Raw genomic sequence first — 14,949 nt, forward strand, 5'->3', positions numbered from 1 at the left:
ACCTACAGAATGAACAGTGACCAAGGTATTAATTATTGCGGTGTCAGGATTTAGTGTTGGTACCCAGGCACTGAACAAAATTGTTTTTAATAACATGTGCCTCATTTAGGGTGGAACATCACTGATCCAAATTATGAGTAGTATTGACAGGGAATTTGTTTACACGCACAGACATACACACACGTTGATTTTTACCAGTGTGTTGGTTAAACAGTTTAGCAATGTTATACAGATTGTAAATGGTGTACAGCAGTAATACAGCAATATTACACTTATGCTGCAATCAACGGTTGGTTTTACACAGTCACAAAGTTTAAACTAATAGTGATTTCTAGCTAATTGCCAACTTAATTGTCCACATATGGGAGACTGAAGTGAACAGTGCCTTATTTGTAAAGCACGTCTTTTTTTCTGTTCTTGATGCTTAGGCATATTATCTTCTGGTGTATTTGTGATGTGTTATCTTCTTTGGTCTATAGGATGAAACCTTAAACTGCTTAAATTAGTTAACACAATAAAGGGTTTACATTTATCTTGCTTGTTTACATTTATCTTGTTTTTAGTAATCTAAATTTTAATAAAAACAAATAGTCTTGCAGCACTTTAAAGACTAACAAAATATGTAGATAGTATCATGAGCTTTCGTTTGTTTTTTTCTAGTTACAGACTAACTCAGCTCCCCCTTTGAACCAAATTTAATAAACAAATTAATTTAATTTAGTTTGTTTATAATGTAATAGGGACTAAGTATTTTAAAATACAAGCTAAACTTTTGCAATTGCTGCATAGACATTCATTTTTACTTGAGGTGCTTTATTTATATGTTATACTAAATATAATGCTTAACTGTTGAAATAGATACTTACAGTCTTCCCTGAAGATGTATTTCTTTTCCCTGCCTTACACTTTGTTTGAGCAAAAGAGTTAGTAACACAATTTTTACCAAGCTTTTTAGAGTTACTTTGCTTGTGATACTAACTCTACTTTTGTTAACTCTTTAGAAGCACAAATGTTAACAGGTACTACTTTCCTTTAACATAATATAAAATTTAAATCCAAATGAATTTTAAAAACAGGTGTATGTAAATATTTTGAAGGTATTAAGCTTTCATGATTCTTTATTGTGTTTGGAAGTCCTAGGTGCAAATCTGTTGAAAAAGTTTGGTTAGCTTTATTCATAAATTGTTATTTTTAAAACATTATTGCTATGCCATTCTTATAACTATATTTAAAAGTGAAAAACAGTTTATAAAAAACCCAAAGAATAAATTGACATTTTGTTAATATTATTTAACAAAATAATTATGTTGTGGTTTCCCCTTACATTTTTTCTTTGAATTAAAAAAGAAAATAAAAATTGTGATTAATAAAAGAAAATTCTTTTTGTTTGCAGTTGCAGAGTCTGCATGTTTGTTGCTTAGCAACCATAACTTCAAGAAAATTAGGAGTAATTCCAGCTGTAGATTCCCAAAGTCTTAAAATAATTAATTTACTGCATTTATTTAAAGTACATTTTTACCTTATTTTTTCTTTATTTCTTGTTTTTTTTATTTACTTAATCTTTAGGAGGTTTCTATACAAATTATAAATGTTAACACAGAGAAGAAGAGTCAAAGTGAGGAGAGGTGGGAAGGGGGCAGAGAGGGATGTACAGCAAGTTAGGGAGGTAGCGAGACTTGAGCCAAGAGAAATTAATTCTTAAAGGGACAGGCAGCAGCAGCAAGTTTAGCAAAGTGAGAGAGGCTATAAAGGAAAACATACTGGTATGTAAGAATATTTAAGAAAGAAGGATATATTTTTAGCTGAGTGTGGAGTATGCTTAGTTGGTCAGGACAGTTGAGAACCCGAACCCCAGGTTTTATTTGTGGTGATTTTTATTGTTGATATTTTTAGCAAAGGTACAATCAGAAAGATTACTGACACTTTGCAGATACCAAAAACCTAAATCAAATATTTTTTCTTTACCACAAGAAAAACAAGAGGCATTGGGAGAAAACAAGTCAATAACCATTTGGATAACATTTGATTTGATTTAATGTAAATAAAACAAAAGCATCCAAAAAGCATGAAAATGCTGATGACAAACTTCAGAATGTTGACAGATTTTCTCACAAGAAAAAATGTTTTAGAAAAATAGTTTTAAAGGAAAACGTTAAAAAAAATCAACCACTCTATTCAAAGCTGAGTTCATTCTGGACAAAACTGAGTCAATCCTTCTTTCTCTTTCAGGTTTGGCATATTACCTATTAATAAGGGGGTAGTTTAACATCAATTATTTGATTATGTGGACACTTTCTATCAGGAGCTAGATTTGTACAGGCCACCACAGACCTGCTCCTACTGACTTGAACTGGATTTGAACTAGTACAAGTCTCTGGAGTAGGGATGTTATTTACCATTTTAAAAGTTAACTGGTTAAATGCTACCTTAACTTGTTAACCCTGGAGCAGCCCCACGCCCACACTGCGCTGCGAGTGGGGGCTGCTCCAACTAGGCCAGACCACCCGTTACCTGGTAAGGCTCATGCTTTCCAAGTAACTGATTAATCCTTTATAGCCCTGCTCTGGAGACAGTTGTCAGTCCCCAGTCCCTGAACTATTTCCTTGCTGTAACCCCCAGCATGCTTGGTTTGCAGGATCTTTCTCAAAATTGAAATCCTAGGAAATGTGGTGCCCTTAACTAGCTTCCTGCTCCCCAGTGCCAGCACTGCTTCTGGGGAGAACATGTCCCTATGCTTCATCATTCTGCAAGTCAGCCACATGAACAGTTTCTATTTGGGTTGCTGCTCCTAATAGCCTGCTGCCCCTAATACTCTGCTGCCCTCGTAGGCAACAGCCTAGCCAGCCACCTTTGCCTTGAGGCTGCTGTTTCACTGTTCTTGGCACTCCGCAGGGAAGGTGCGGGGGGGGGGGGCAGAGGGCCAGGCAGCCTGAGCAGCTGTTTATCTCCCCTATGATCCCTGTCAGCAGCAGGAGGTGAAGAGCAATGACCTGGACGTCACTAACACCACCATCACCTCTTGCATCACTAACCACAATGAAAACATTTCACTGGGGAAGTTCCCAGCAGCAGGAGCAAAAGCGGCAGCCGCTGCCTCATGTGTCTCCCAGTGCAGCATCAGCAGGGGCTTGCACCATGGCGCTCTCCTTGCTGCGCCTCCTTCTCTTGATGCTGTTTGGCGTGTGGTGGCCAGGCCTGGAGCGGCATCGGGTGGGAGCAGCTCAGGTGCGGGAGCACTACATAGCTGCAGAGAGCACCAACTGGAGATACAGACCCTTGTCCAAAGGACAATCCGGGTAAGTGTAGCAGGATGTGGAGGCAACCAGTCCACTTTGGGAATGAGTCTCCTTAAAAGCTTCAGGGGGTAGCAGAGTTAGTCTGTAAAGGATAAACTTAAAAAACAACCAAGGGTCTGGTAGCACTTTATAGACTAACAAAATATGTAGATGGTATCATGAGCTTTCATGGGCACAGCCTGCTTCTTCAGATGACCAGAGTTATGAGTTTAGGCTGTGCAGACCTCACCCCCTTTCATTTTTTCCCCTTCCCTCCTCTTCCTTCTCCCCTATTTATTTTGGGTCTGCCCAGCCTAAACTCAAAACCAGGGTCATCTGAAGAAGTGGGTTTTGCCCATGAAGCTCATGATACCATCTATATGTTCTGTTACTCTATAAAATGCTACCAGACCATTTGTTGTTTTTTAAGTTTCTTCTTAAAAGGTTGAGCATAGAGCATGGATTCGGCCCCTGGAAATCAATCAGAGCCTTTACATTGATTCCACTTGGATTAAGCCATTAATTTAGTTCAGTGTGATTTAGCTAAATTGAGTTTTGACAAAAGCAAGCTTGGACTTGCTCCCGCATCCTCTGTGTCCTCCAAACTCCCACTGGGGTCAACCCTGCATAGTGCTCTGAGCTCTGAGGATTTTTGCATGAGATTTGGTGTTTTTCTCACAGCCTCAGCTCGTACTGTGAGGTGAAAACATCAGACCCTCCACTTTCATTTCAACAATTAAAAAAAAAAGGCTTCTGGTCCTCAGAGTTTTGGAGAAAAGCTCAAAAGCCCATGAGGTAAATAAAAAGAAGCTCAACATTACTGTCTGTTTAAAATCTCAGCAGTTCGAGTAGGGGAACTCGCATGATTTATTACATACTCTGGTTTGGCAATACCAGTTGCACCTCTGTGGCCTGGAAGGACTATGGATGTTGCTGGATTTAATAGCCCCAGCACTGAGGTTGCCAGTGTCTGGGAACAGAGCTCACGGGGCAGCAGAACCTGAAGCTGGGAGGGAAAGAGGAGTGCTGGAACCTGCAGGGCAAAGGGCAGCAGAGCTCACAGCCAGCAAGGCCAGGAAAGGTGAGGGGAGCTGCAGAGGTAACAGCTGACGGGGCCCAAGCACCAGTAGAGCTGCCATCTGAGCTCACGGTGCCTGCAGGGCTGCTGCAACTAGGGTGCTGAGGACAGTGGTGCCAGGTAGCTGGGGAGAGGAGCCCAGCAGAGAGACTAGTGCTCACTTGCTCCTCCCTCAACACCCCTCCCCTGACCACTCACCCGGAAAACAACCTTGTCCGGGACCGGTCAGTTCCATAGGGAGCTGGACCAGGGAGGTCCAACCTGTACTGCCTGCTAAGGGTGTAAGGGTGTAGCTATTTAAATGGGTAACTGATAAGCTCGTTACCCAAACGATTACACGTAGCTCGCAGTCTAGCTCCCCGGGAGCAGGCAAGAGCTGGTACTCTCTGGAAGCCAGCTTAAAAGTTGGCTTCTGGTACACGTCGGCTCCCAGAGAGCCAACTGCCAGCCAGTGCTGCTGCCTCTGTATCATGCACTATCTGCCAGGGAGCTGGCTGCTGCCTTGCACTACTGCCTCTGATAAGCTGTCTCCCAGCACACACCAGCTTCCAGGGAGCTGGCTGCTACCCCACGCTGCACGTGCATGTAACCACTGAAATTTTTCAACCGTTAGCCAATTTCCTGCATTTTAACATCCCTGCTGCCTGCATCCGATCATTCCTATGAATAAAGCTGGGTAAATTGAAAGGATTGTGAAATCACTCTGGGCCTGGGAATTACTGATTGTACACAGAGCCCTTCACTTTTGTATTGCCACTTCATAGCCAGCCTACTTTAAGACATGATCCCAAAACCATTTAAGTGCATGAAAAAATTACCATGGGCTTCACTGGGCTTTGGATCAAGCCCTTAGTGAATGAAAGCAGTTGTTGGTTCTAGATGGCTGTTTGTTGGCCTTTGTGAAGTGTTTTTCCAGTGAATTTGGTTGTGCAAAGATTGCTTGCTACACTGGGGGCCTGAATTTGCTGCTTTTTGAGTATATGTAATTTGTGTGATTTTTATTCCTTCTAGATTGAATTACAAAATGACTCTCACACGTGTAAATAAATTGTGAAAACCAGAACAGATAGTGTCCTGTATTAGTAGGATGTAGATTATTATAGCTTCTCTGGGGCCCAGTGTTACAGTCATTGCTTGGGCAAAACTCCCCTGGATTTCAGCTGAGTTTGCCTGGGGAGTTAGGTTTGCAGGGTTGTTCTGTTCTCTATTCACTGCAGTGTTCTGCAGAATCTGAACTCTTTCCATTAGTGCATCAAGTGATGTAACTCACACCTGTTATGTTTTGCTTCTTTTCTGATATGCTCCCTATCGGGAAATGTGTATTGTTTGAATAGCATGTTAAATATAGGCTGCGCCCTGTAATTCCAGAAAGCATTAACAGACACTAAGGTTTTATATGTTTTTGCAAGACCAGTAGAAATATTTCCATATTTTGTAAAATTCCACTTAGAGATTTTAGTACAAATAATGTCTGCAAATGTAGAATTATGGTAGGAGGGAGAGAGTTATGATTAAACTGTAGTGAGCAGAACTACGTTTGAAAAGCTCTGGACCCTGGGTCTGCCATTCACTTACAGTGAAACTTTGTGAAAGTCATTTCACCTCTGTTTCAAATCTCTCCAGTCATATAAAGGCCTCAGTAGTTACCATATACAGGTGTTGTACAGATGTTTGTAAAGCACTTTGGGCTTATTAGATGCAAGGTGCAAAAGAAATGCAAACTTTTACTATTTTGGCATGCCCCAAAAGGTTCAAAAATTGAAGTCGGATCCTCTAAAATCGTTGAGACTGGCTTTAAATTACTGAGATTAAAAAAATGCAGAGTTATTGGACCTATGGGGTTGGAGCCTTTAATAATATTTTCAAGCTTTTATTTGCATCTATGGTGGCTAGAAACTTAACTTTCATTTTTCTTTTAAAAGTGAGATTCTGGGATAGTCACATGTTCAGGAGCTGGGGATTTAAGAAAACCACCCCAAACATCATAGATCTCAGGATAAATGGCCTGAAAATTGTCAATGCAGCAATAGCAATCTGAAAGTGAAACAGAGCGGAAAGCTTGAACACAGTGAAACTAACTACCATGTATTGGATAAACTTAAAATGGGCCGGGGGGGACAAAAGGAGGCAGTGGGTATATAAATATAAAAAGGAAAACTGAGCTGGTATGTGTATTGGTTACCCCAGCTCAAGAAATGCACTTAGTACACAACCATAAAGAAAGTAAACTATATTGTTTATTTTTGTTTTTAAAATCTTTTTTTATAAGGACTTTTTTATTTTGTGTGTGTGTTCTGCCACATTTGACATTTCTCTTAAACTCACAGCCACTTGAATCATGAGATTGCATGAGAACTTCAGTTTTATTAAACAAAACACAGTAATTTTCTAGTAGTTTCAGAAAACTTGAAAATGTGAAATTAGAGCTCCAAAAAAAAACCCGCAAAAGAATTCCTAATTTTTTGTAATTAGTTTTTTTTTTAATTTAAAAGAAAATGTACTAAAAGATAAATGACCTATAGCTCATATATGCCACAGAATACTGCAGGCTTCGTGTCCTATGCAATATAACTATGCAATTTTACAACTCTTAAAGCTGTAAGACCAGCCAATATAAAACCAGACAGTACTACATGGGCATAGCGTATAAGAGTTGAATTTACAATAATAAAATTAGACCTACATGAATAAAGAGAGAAGGGAAGGACCCAGGAGGAGTGAAAAGGTGGAGGAATTATGTGAATGGAGGTCTGACATTCTTGGAGCAGTTTCAACTTTTTTTTATTCAAATGTATCTAGAAACAGGGTCCAAAGTTTCTTCTGAATGCTTTTAATCAGCAGCAAGTTTAGCAAAGTGAGAGAGGCTATAAAGGAAAACATACTGGTATGTAAGAATATTTAAGAAAGAAGGATATATTTTTAGCTGAGTGTGGAGTATGCTTAGTTGGTCAGGACAGTTGAGAACCCGAACCCCAGGTTTTATTTGTGGTGATTTTTATTGTTGATATTTTTAGCAAAGGTACAATCAGAAAGATTACTGACACTTTGCAGATACCAAAAACCTAAATCAAATATTTTTTCTTTACCACAAGAAAAACAAGAGGCATTGGGAGAAAACAAGTCAATAACCATTTGGATAACATTTGATTTGATTTAATGTAAATAAAACAAAAGCATCCAAAAAGCATGAAAATGCTGATGACAAACTTCAGAATGTTGACAGATTTTCTCACAAGAAAAAATGTTTTAGAAAAATAGTTTTAAAGGAAAACGTTAAAAAAAATCAACCACTCTATTCAAAGCTGAGTTCATTCTGGACAAAACTGAGTCAATCCTTCTTTCTCTTTCAGGTTTGGCATATTACCTATTAATAAGGGGGTAGTTTAACATCAATTATTTGATTATGTGGACACTTTCTATCAGGAGCTAGATTTGTACAGGCCACCACAGACCTGCTCCTACTGACTTGAACTGGATTTGAACTAGTACAAGTCTCTGGAGTAGGGATGTTATTTACCATTTTAAAAGTTAACTGGTTAAATGCTACCTTAACTTGTTAACCCTGGAGCAGCCCCACGCCCACACTGCGCTGCGAGTGGGGGCTGCTCCAACTAGGCCAGACCACCCGTTACCTGGTAAGGCTCATGCTTTCCAAGTAACTGATTAATCCTTTATAGCCCTGCTCTGGAGACAGTTGTCAGTCCCCAGTCCCTGAACTATTTCCTTGCTGTAACCCCCAGCATGCTTGGTTTGCAGGATCTTTCTCAAAATTGAAATCCTAGGAAATGTGGTGCCCTTAACTAGCTTCCAGCTCCCCAGTGCCAGCACTGCTTCTGGGGAGAACATGTCCCTATGCTTCATCATTCTGCAAGTCAGCCACATGAACAGTTTCTATTTGGGTTGCTGCTCCTAATAGCCTGCTGCCCCTAATACTCTGCTGCCCTCGTAGGCAACAGCCTAGCCAGCCACCTTTGCCTTGAGGCTGCTGTTTCACTGTTCTTGGCACTCCGCAGGGAAGGTGCGGGGGGGGGGGGGCAGAGGGCCAGGCAGCCTGAGCAGCTGTTTATCTCCCCTATGATCCCTGTCAGCAGCAGGAGGTGAAGAGCAATGACCTGGACGTCACTAACACCACCATCACCTCTTGCATCACTAACCACAATGAAAACATTTCACTGGGGAAGTTCCCAGCAGCAGGAGCAAAAGCGGCAGCCGCTGCCTCATGTGTCTCCCAGTGCAGCATCAGCAGGGGCTTGCACCATGGCGCTCTCCTTGCTGCGCCTCCTTCTCTTGATGCTGTTTGGCGTGTGGTGGCCAGGCCTGGAGCGGCATCGGGTGGGAGCAGCTCAGGTGCGGGAGCACTACATAGCTGCAGAGAGCACCAACTGGAGATACAGACCCTTGTCCAAAGGACAATCCGGGTAAGTGTAGCAGGATGTGGAGGCAACCAGTCCACTTTGGGAATGAGTCTCCTTAAAAGCTTCAGGGGGTAGCCGAGTTAGTCTGTAAAGGATAAACTTAAAAAACAACCAAGGGTCTGGTAGCACTTTATAGACTAACAAAATATGTAGATGGTATCATGAGCTTTCATGGGCACAGCCTGCTTCTTCAGATGACCAGAGTTATGAGTTTAGGCTGTGCAGACCTCACCCCCTTTCATTTTTTCCCCTTCCCTCCTCTTCCTTCTCCCCTATTTATTTTGGGTCTGCCCAGCCTAAACTCAAAACCAGGGTCATCTGAAGAAGTGGGTTTTGCCCATGAAGCTCATGATACCATCTATATGTTCTGTTACTCTATAAAATGCTACCAGACCATTTGTTGTTTTTTAAGTTTCTTCTTAAAAGGTTGAGCATAGAGCATGGATTCGGCCCCTGGAAATCAATCAGAGCCTTTACATTGATTCCACTTGGATTAAGCCATTAATTTAGTTCAGTGTGATTTAGCTAAATTGAGTTTTGACAAAAGCAAGCTTGGACTTGCTCCCGCATCCTCTGTGTCCTCCAAACTCCCACTGGGGTCAACCCTGCATAGTGCTCTGAGCTCTGAGGATTTTTGCATGAGATTTGGTGTTTTTCTCACAGCCTCAGCTCGTACTGTGAGGTGAAAACATCAGACCCTCCACTTTCATTTCAACAATTAAAAAAAAAAGGCTTCTGGTCCTCAGAGTTTTGGAGAAAAGCTCAAAAGCCCATGAGGTAAATAAAAAGAAGCTCAACATTACTGTCTGTTTAAAATCTCAGCAGTTCGAGTAGGGGAACTCGCATGATTTATTACATACTCTGGTTTGGCAATACCAGTTGCACCTCTGTGGCCTGGAAGGACTATGGATGTTGCTGGATTTAATAGCCCCAGCACTGAGGTTGCCAGTGTCTGGGAACAGAGCTCACGGGGCAGCAGAACCTGAAGCTGGGAGGGAAAGAGGAGTGCTGGAACCTGCAGGGCAAAGGGCAGCAGAGCTCACAGCCAGCAAGGCCAGGAAAGGTGAGGGGAGCTGCAGAGGTAACAGCTGACGGGGCCCAAGCACCAGTAGAGCTGCCATCTGAGCTCACGGTGCCTGCAGGGCTGCTGCAACTAGGGTGCTGAGGACAGTGGTGCCAGGTAGCTGGGGAGAGGAGCCCAGCAGAGAGACTAGTGCTCACTTGCTCCTCCCTCAACACCCCTCCCCTGACCACTCACCCGGAAAACAACCTTGTCCGGGACCGGTCAGTTCCATAGGGAGCTGGACCAGGGAGGTCCAACCTGTACTGCCTGCTAAGGGTGTAAGGGTGTGGGTATATAAATATAAAAGGAGGCAGTGGGTATATAAATATAAAAAGGAAAACTGAGCTGGTATGTGTATTGGTTACCCCAGCTCAAGAAATGCACTTAGTACACAACCATAAAGAAAGTAAACTATATTGTTTATTTTTGTTTTTAAAATCTTTTTTTATAAGGACTTTTTTATTTTGTGTGTGTGTTCTGCCACATTTGACATTTCTCTTAAACTCACAGCCACTTGAATCATGAGATTGCATGAGAACTTCAGTTTTATTAAACAAAACACAGTAATTTTCTAGTAGTTTCAGAAAACTTGAAAATGTGAAATTAGAGCTCCAAAAAAAAACCCGCAAAAGAATTCCTAATTTTTTGTAATTAGTTTTTTTTTTAATTTAAAAGAAAATGTACTAAAAGATAAATGACCTATAGCTCATATATGCCACAGAATACTGCAGGCTTCGTGTCCTATGCAATATAACTATGCAATTTTACAACTCTTAAAGCTGTAAGACCAGCCAATATAAAACCAGACAGTACTACATGGGCATAGCGTATAAGAGTTGAATTTACAATAATAAAATTAGACCTACATGAATAAAGAGAGAAGGGAAGGACCCAGGAGGAGTGAAAAGGTGGAGGAATTATGTGAATGGAGGTCTGACATTCTTGGAGCAGTTTCAACTTTTTTTTATTCAAATGTATCTAGAAACAGGGTCCAAAGTTTCTTCTGAATGCTTTTAATCGATCACTGAGGTGATAAGCTTTTCTTTCTGTAGCTGCTAACTCAGAAAGAAGTTGGTCCAGTAAAAAAAACCCTGACAGATCTGAATACCACTTCTCTTCCTGGGCATAAGCTTACTCTTCCATTTTGTTTAACCAAAAAAAAAAAAATCTCATGTTTTTGGGCCCATGAGACTGGCAATACTTCATATGAAATAACCAGGTGTCATTTTTCTAGCTTCCCCTGCCCTGTGAACATATGCCGTTTGGATTTGCTTGCCACATGTCTATTACCTTTCCAAAATGCTCTTTGGTTTCTGTTGTGCTACATCACATGTATGTGTCTCACTCATCTCTGTGTGTGGAAACCAAGCTAGCTAAAGGCTTATCTCTGTTTAAACACACTGGCCAGAGGTTTTCTGGCAGTACATGATTATTAATCCTGTTAGAAATGTTTCAGAATTTTTGAAACTTCAATTAATATTTTCGTGAAAAATGTCAGTATTTTTCTAATGATTCTATTCCTTTTGTAATAACTTCTTTGTTTTCCTGTGCCCCAGAGTGGGTCAGGCATGTTCCATCTGACATCATAACATTAGGTCACATGTCACCTTTGTGAGAACTACTGCAGGGAAAAACATGGCGGGGAGCACCATAGATCAGAGCCTTCTCTTGCTGAAGTCAATGACAAAAATTCCTGTTAACTCCCAGGACCCTGTTTCTGCTCGCCATGGATCAGAAACTTGAGGCATTTCTGCCTGATTATTTTTTCCTTGTGGGAGCATAGTTTAGGGTAATCCGCAACCTTGCAGGCTAACAGATCTGCTCTCAACTCAGAGGCTGGACCCTAAGCCATCGTCATGGGCTGACCTCTCCTTAATCCAGCTGCCCCATTTCCCTGTCTGCATGCTGTCCTCAGCTTTCCCCCACCAAGTCTGTGCCTTACCTTCCAGAAAGGAGGATGGAAGATTTGAGGGGGAATTGTTGGTGAACCCACCTGCAGTAGCTAGTGATGCATAACACAAAATGTAGCTGCTCCTGCAACCTTTGGTTGAGCTCAACACACATCATCCAAAAGCCATGAGTTCTCTTTCTTCTGCTTGCTTGGGTTTTTTCTACATCACATAGCATGTGAACTATTGTGCATATACTTTTATATATTGAAAGGTAGACAGTTGCCAATTTCCTTGAATTGCTTTGACCCTGTGGTTACTTATAAGAGGCAAGTTTGCTCTTTCAAATGGGAATGAATCACATTTTCTGTTGTACCTGTCACAGTTGTTACAGGTAATTGCCACTCTGAATGATCACTCTGCTCCTGCACCATACCTCACACCAAGACCCTGCACCCCCACCACACTTTCTGGCAGCCCCTTTCTGCATACTGAGCCCTTGAGGCTGGCAATACTTTCTGACCCCATCCCAGAATCTAGGGTCCCACAAAACTACTAGCCCTGGCCTTCCAGAAAAGTTAATCCACCCCTGGGTAAGCCCGGAGCCTCAGCACAGCCTCCTGCCCCCTGGGGCAAGTGAAATGAGATGTCTTGTCTCCTTTTTTGCTTCTCACTTGTGTGTGGCCCCCACCCAAAAAAGTTTCCCTAGCTCAGGTCTAAACAAACACGAGGGTGGAAGGGTCCCCAGGGTCCCACTGGCCCACACTGTATAGCTTTACATTTATTTTTTGAAATTCTCTATTTCAGATCAGAAGATTCAGTGCCTGTATTTAAGAAAATTGCCTATCGAGAGTATGAAGCAGATTTTCAGAAAGCAAAACCAACAGATACTTTCTCAGGTAAGCAGAAAAAAACTTTTATTTCTGAAGCCAGTGTCTTATATGTGCAGGAAAATGTGCCTGTATGTGTATGCCTGTCATTAGCCACTCTCAGTATATACTACAAGCCAGCAAATATATAGGGAATTTGGGTAGCTCTTCTCTATAGCACAGTAGCCAAAAGCCCAATAGCTTGAAAATATTGGCCTCAATTATCAGTACTGATGAAATCGGAGAGGATTTGGAGAAATGCCCCATGAATGACTGTAGAGGATTAGAAAATGTGCTATCTAGTGGTAGACTAAATTCTGAGTATTTACCTTAATAAAAAAAAAGCTAAGGAGTGACCTGGTTAAATATCTACAAGCGGTACAAATATTTTAATAGTGGGCTCTTCAATCTAGCAGAGAAACGTATTAGACCTCCAATGCTAGAAGACAAATTCTGACTGGAAATAAGGTGTACATTTTTGACAGTGAGGGTAAATAACCATTGGAACAATTTACCAAGGGTCATGGTGGAGTCTCTGTCGCTGACAATTTTTGAATCCGTATTGGATGTTTTTTCTAAAATCTGCTCTGGGAATTATTGTGGGGAAAATCTATGCGCTGTGTTAGGAGATCAGTCTAGATGACAGTGGTTCCTCCTGGCCTTGGAATTTATGGATCAAAAGTGACTAGTAATTGGGATGTTCCCACTTTAGAGTCACTGATTTCAGATGGCTTAAGAGGGACTGATTTACTGAGTGTGGGGGCTCAGCACTTCCTGCAAATCAGGTCCCTTCACAGTATCAAACTGGGCACCTAAAATCACTAGCCATCTTTTGAAGATGTAAGTCATTGACTGTTTGCAGCTTCATGGACTAGGACAGTGGTTCCCAAACTTTTCAGCATCACGCCCCCCCCCTTTCTGATTTTTGAAAAACCCTCATGCCCCTCCCCCCCCCCAAAAAAAACTTGTTGAGCAAAAAAAGGAACTGAGTGGGGCAGCACAAGTTGTTAAGGGAGGGGAAAAAGGAACTGAACAGAGCAGCAAAACTTGATAGGGGGGTCTGGGTCGCCTCATGCCCCCCCCCTGGAATTTCTTCACGCTCCCCCAGGAGGGCACGCCCTCCAGTTTGGGAACCCATGGACTAGGAGATCCACTGACTTCCCTATTCAGTGTTTCAAATACATGGTTGTTATGATCATACTGTTGCACAAGCATGAATGATCCCACAGAAGGGGTGACTCTGCAAGGCCATCTGTGTGATGAGTCTCAGTGGTGCCATTGCTGGCCAGAATACAGATCTACACCCGTTGCAACATTTGCAAAACATATGGGCACCCATATTTGGATGCAGTTTTATGTGTTTCCAGAATTTGAAAAATTGGGAGTTGGTCCTTTCACTTCCACTGTTGTTGGTCTCCCTGGAGAAGTAGAGCTGTGAAAAACAGGCACACTGATCTCACTTCATCCTCAGACTCAGGCTCTGTTGGATGCTGTTTGCCAACCTCTTCCTGGGCTGATGATGGATCAGTGGAAATGGGTGGAGGCTCTTTGCCCAACTGCAGAGGCTTCCTGTTAGTCAAACCCAACATGATGCCATGACCCCTCCTGCGAGGTATCTAGGTTCTGGTGCCGATTAGCAGGCAGGGTGGGTTGTTGTAGGGGTTAGAAGTGGTGTAGCGGGTTGGTGGTATTGTTCCCTTTAACATGGATTTTCAAGCGAACCAGCAGGGGGTCACTGGGATCCGGTTGTCATGACCCAGCCTGCAGGGGCTGGTTTGCAATTAGATCCCTACTGGGTTGATGCAGCAGTCATCTCTGGGAACTCCTCTCCCCTTCTCCTTCGGAGTCACTGACTCATTTCCTATTTCTGTCACGCCGCACAAAAGGAAGTGAGTAACTGGCTGGTTGCTCAGGGACCTATCTGGCCACCTGTGATCAAGAGGGGAGGGATACCCACTCTGGAAAGCAATCTGTAACACGGTAAGAAGAACGTAGCAGATCTGGTGGGGCACCCCGTGCTGGCCACCTACTAGACGGCTGAGAGGGGAATTCAAGCTGTGGGTCCCTGAGTGTGTTAAGCCTTTGGGGCTTGAAGACAGTTTAGCCACTGCTCCGATCTGGAAGTCCCTAGAGACACATTCAGGACACAGGCTTTCTATCTGGCACCTCTTTGAGAGCTGGAACCCACTCTTGAGCTGCCAAGCCCCTGGTCAAAATGGTGACCCTTCACACTCTGCTGTACTTTAACATCCCCGCTGCCTGCACGCCACTCCAAGGTGAAAAGCTTCTGGTTTATGGGTTAACAGGAGCAGGGCCGGCCCGAGCCATTCGTGCACCCCGGGCCCCGGGAGTGCAGCACA

At 42.6% G+C, this 14,949-nt stretch overlaps 1 protein-coding gene across 1 annotated transcript in view; it reads left to right on the forward strand.

The window, feature by feature from the left end:
• The first annotated feature begins 8,513 nt into the window (after positions 1-8,513).
• Positions 8,514-14,949, forward strand: part of F5 (coagulation factor V) — a 57,236-nt gene continuing 50,800 nt past the window's right edge. Inside the window, exons 1-2 of the mRNA XM_006112215.4 lie at positions 8,514-8,771; positions 12,528-12,619. Coding sequence (XP_006112277.3) covers positions 8,611-8,771; positions 12,528-12,619 — 253 coding nt within the window. The 5' untranslated portion in view covers positions 8,514-8,610. The remainder of the gene's footprint in view (positions 8,772-12,527; positions 12,620-14,949) is intronic.

This window comes from Pelodiscus sinensis, chromosome 1, assembly GCF_052426305.1.
Source record: "Pelodiscus sinensis isolate ZL-2025 chromosome 1, ASM5242630v1, whole genome shotgun sequence".
Lineage (NCBI taxonomy): Eukaryota > Metazoa > Chordata > Testudines > Trionychidae > Pelodiscus > Pelodiscus sinensis.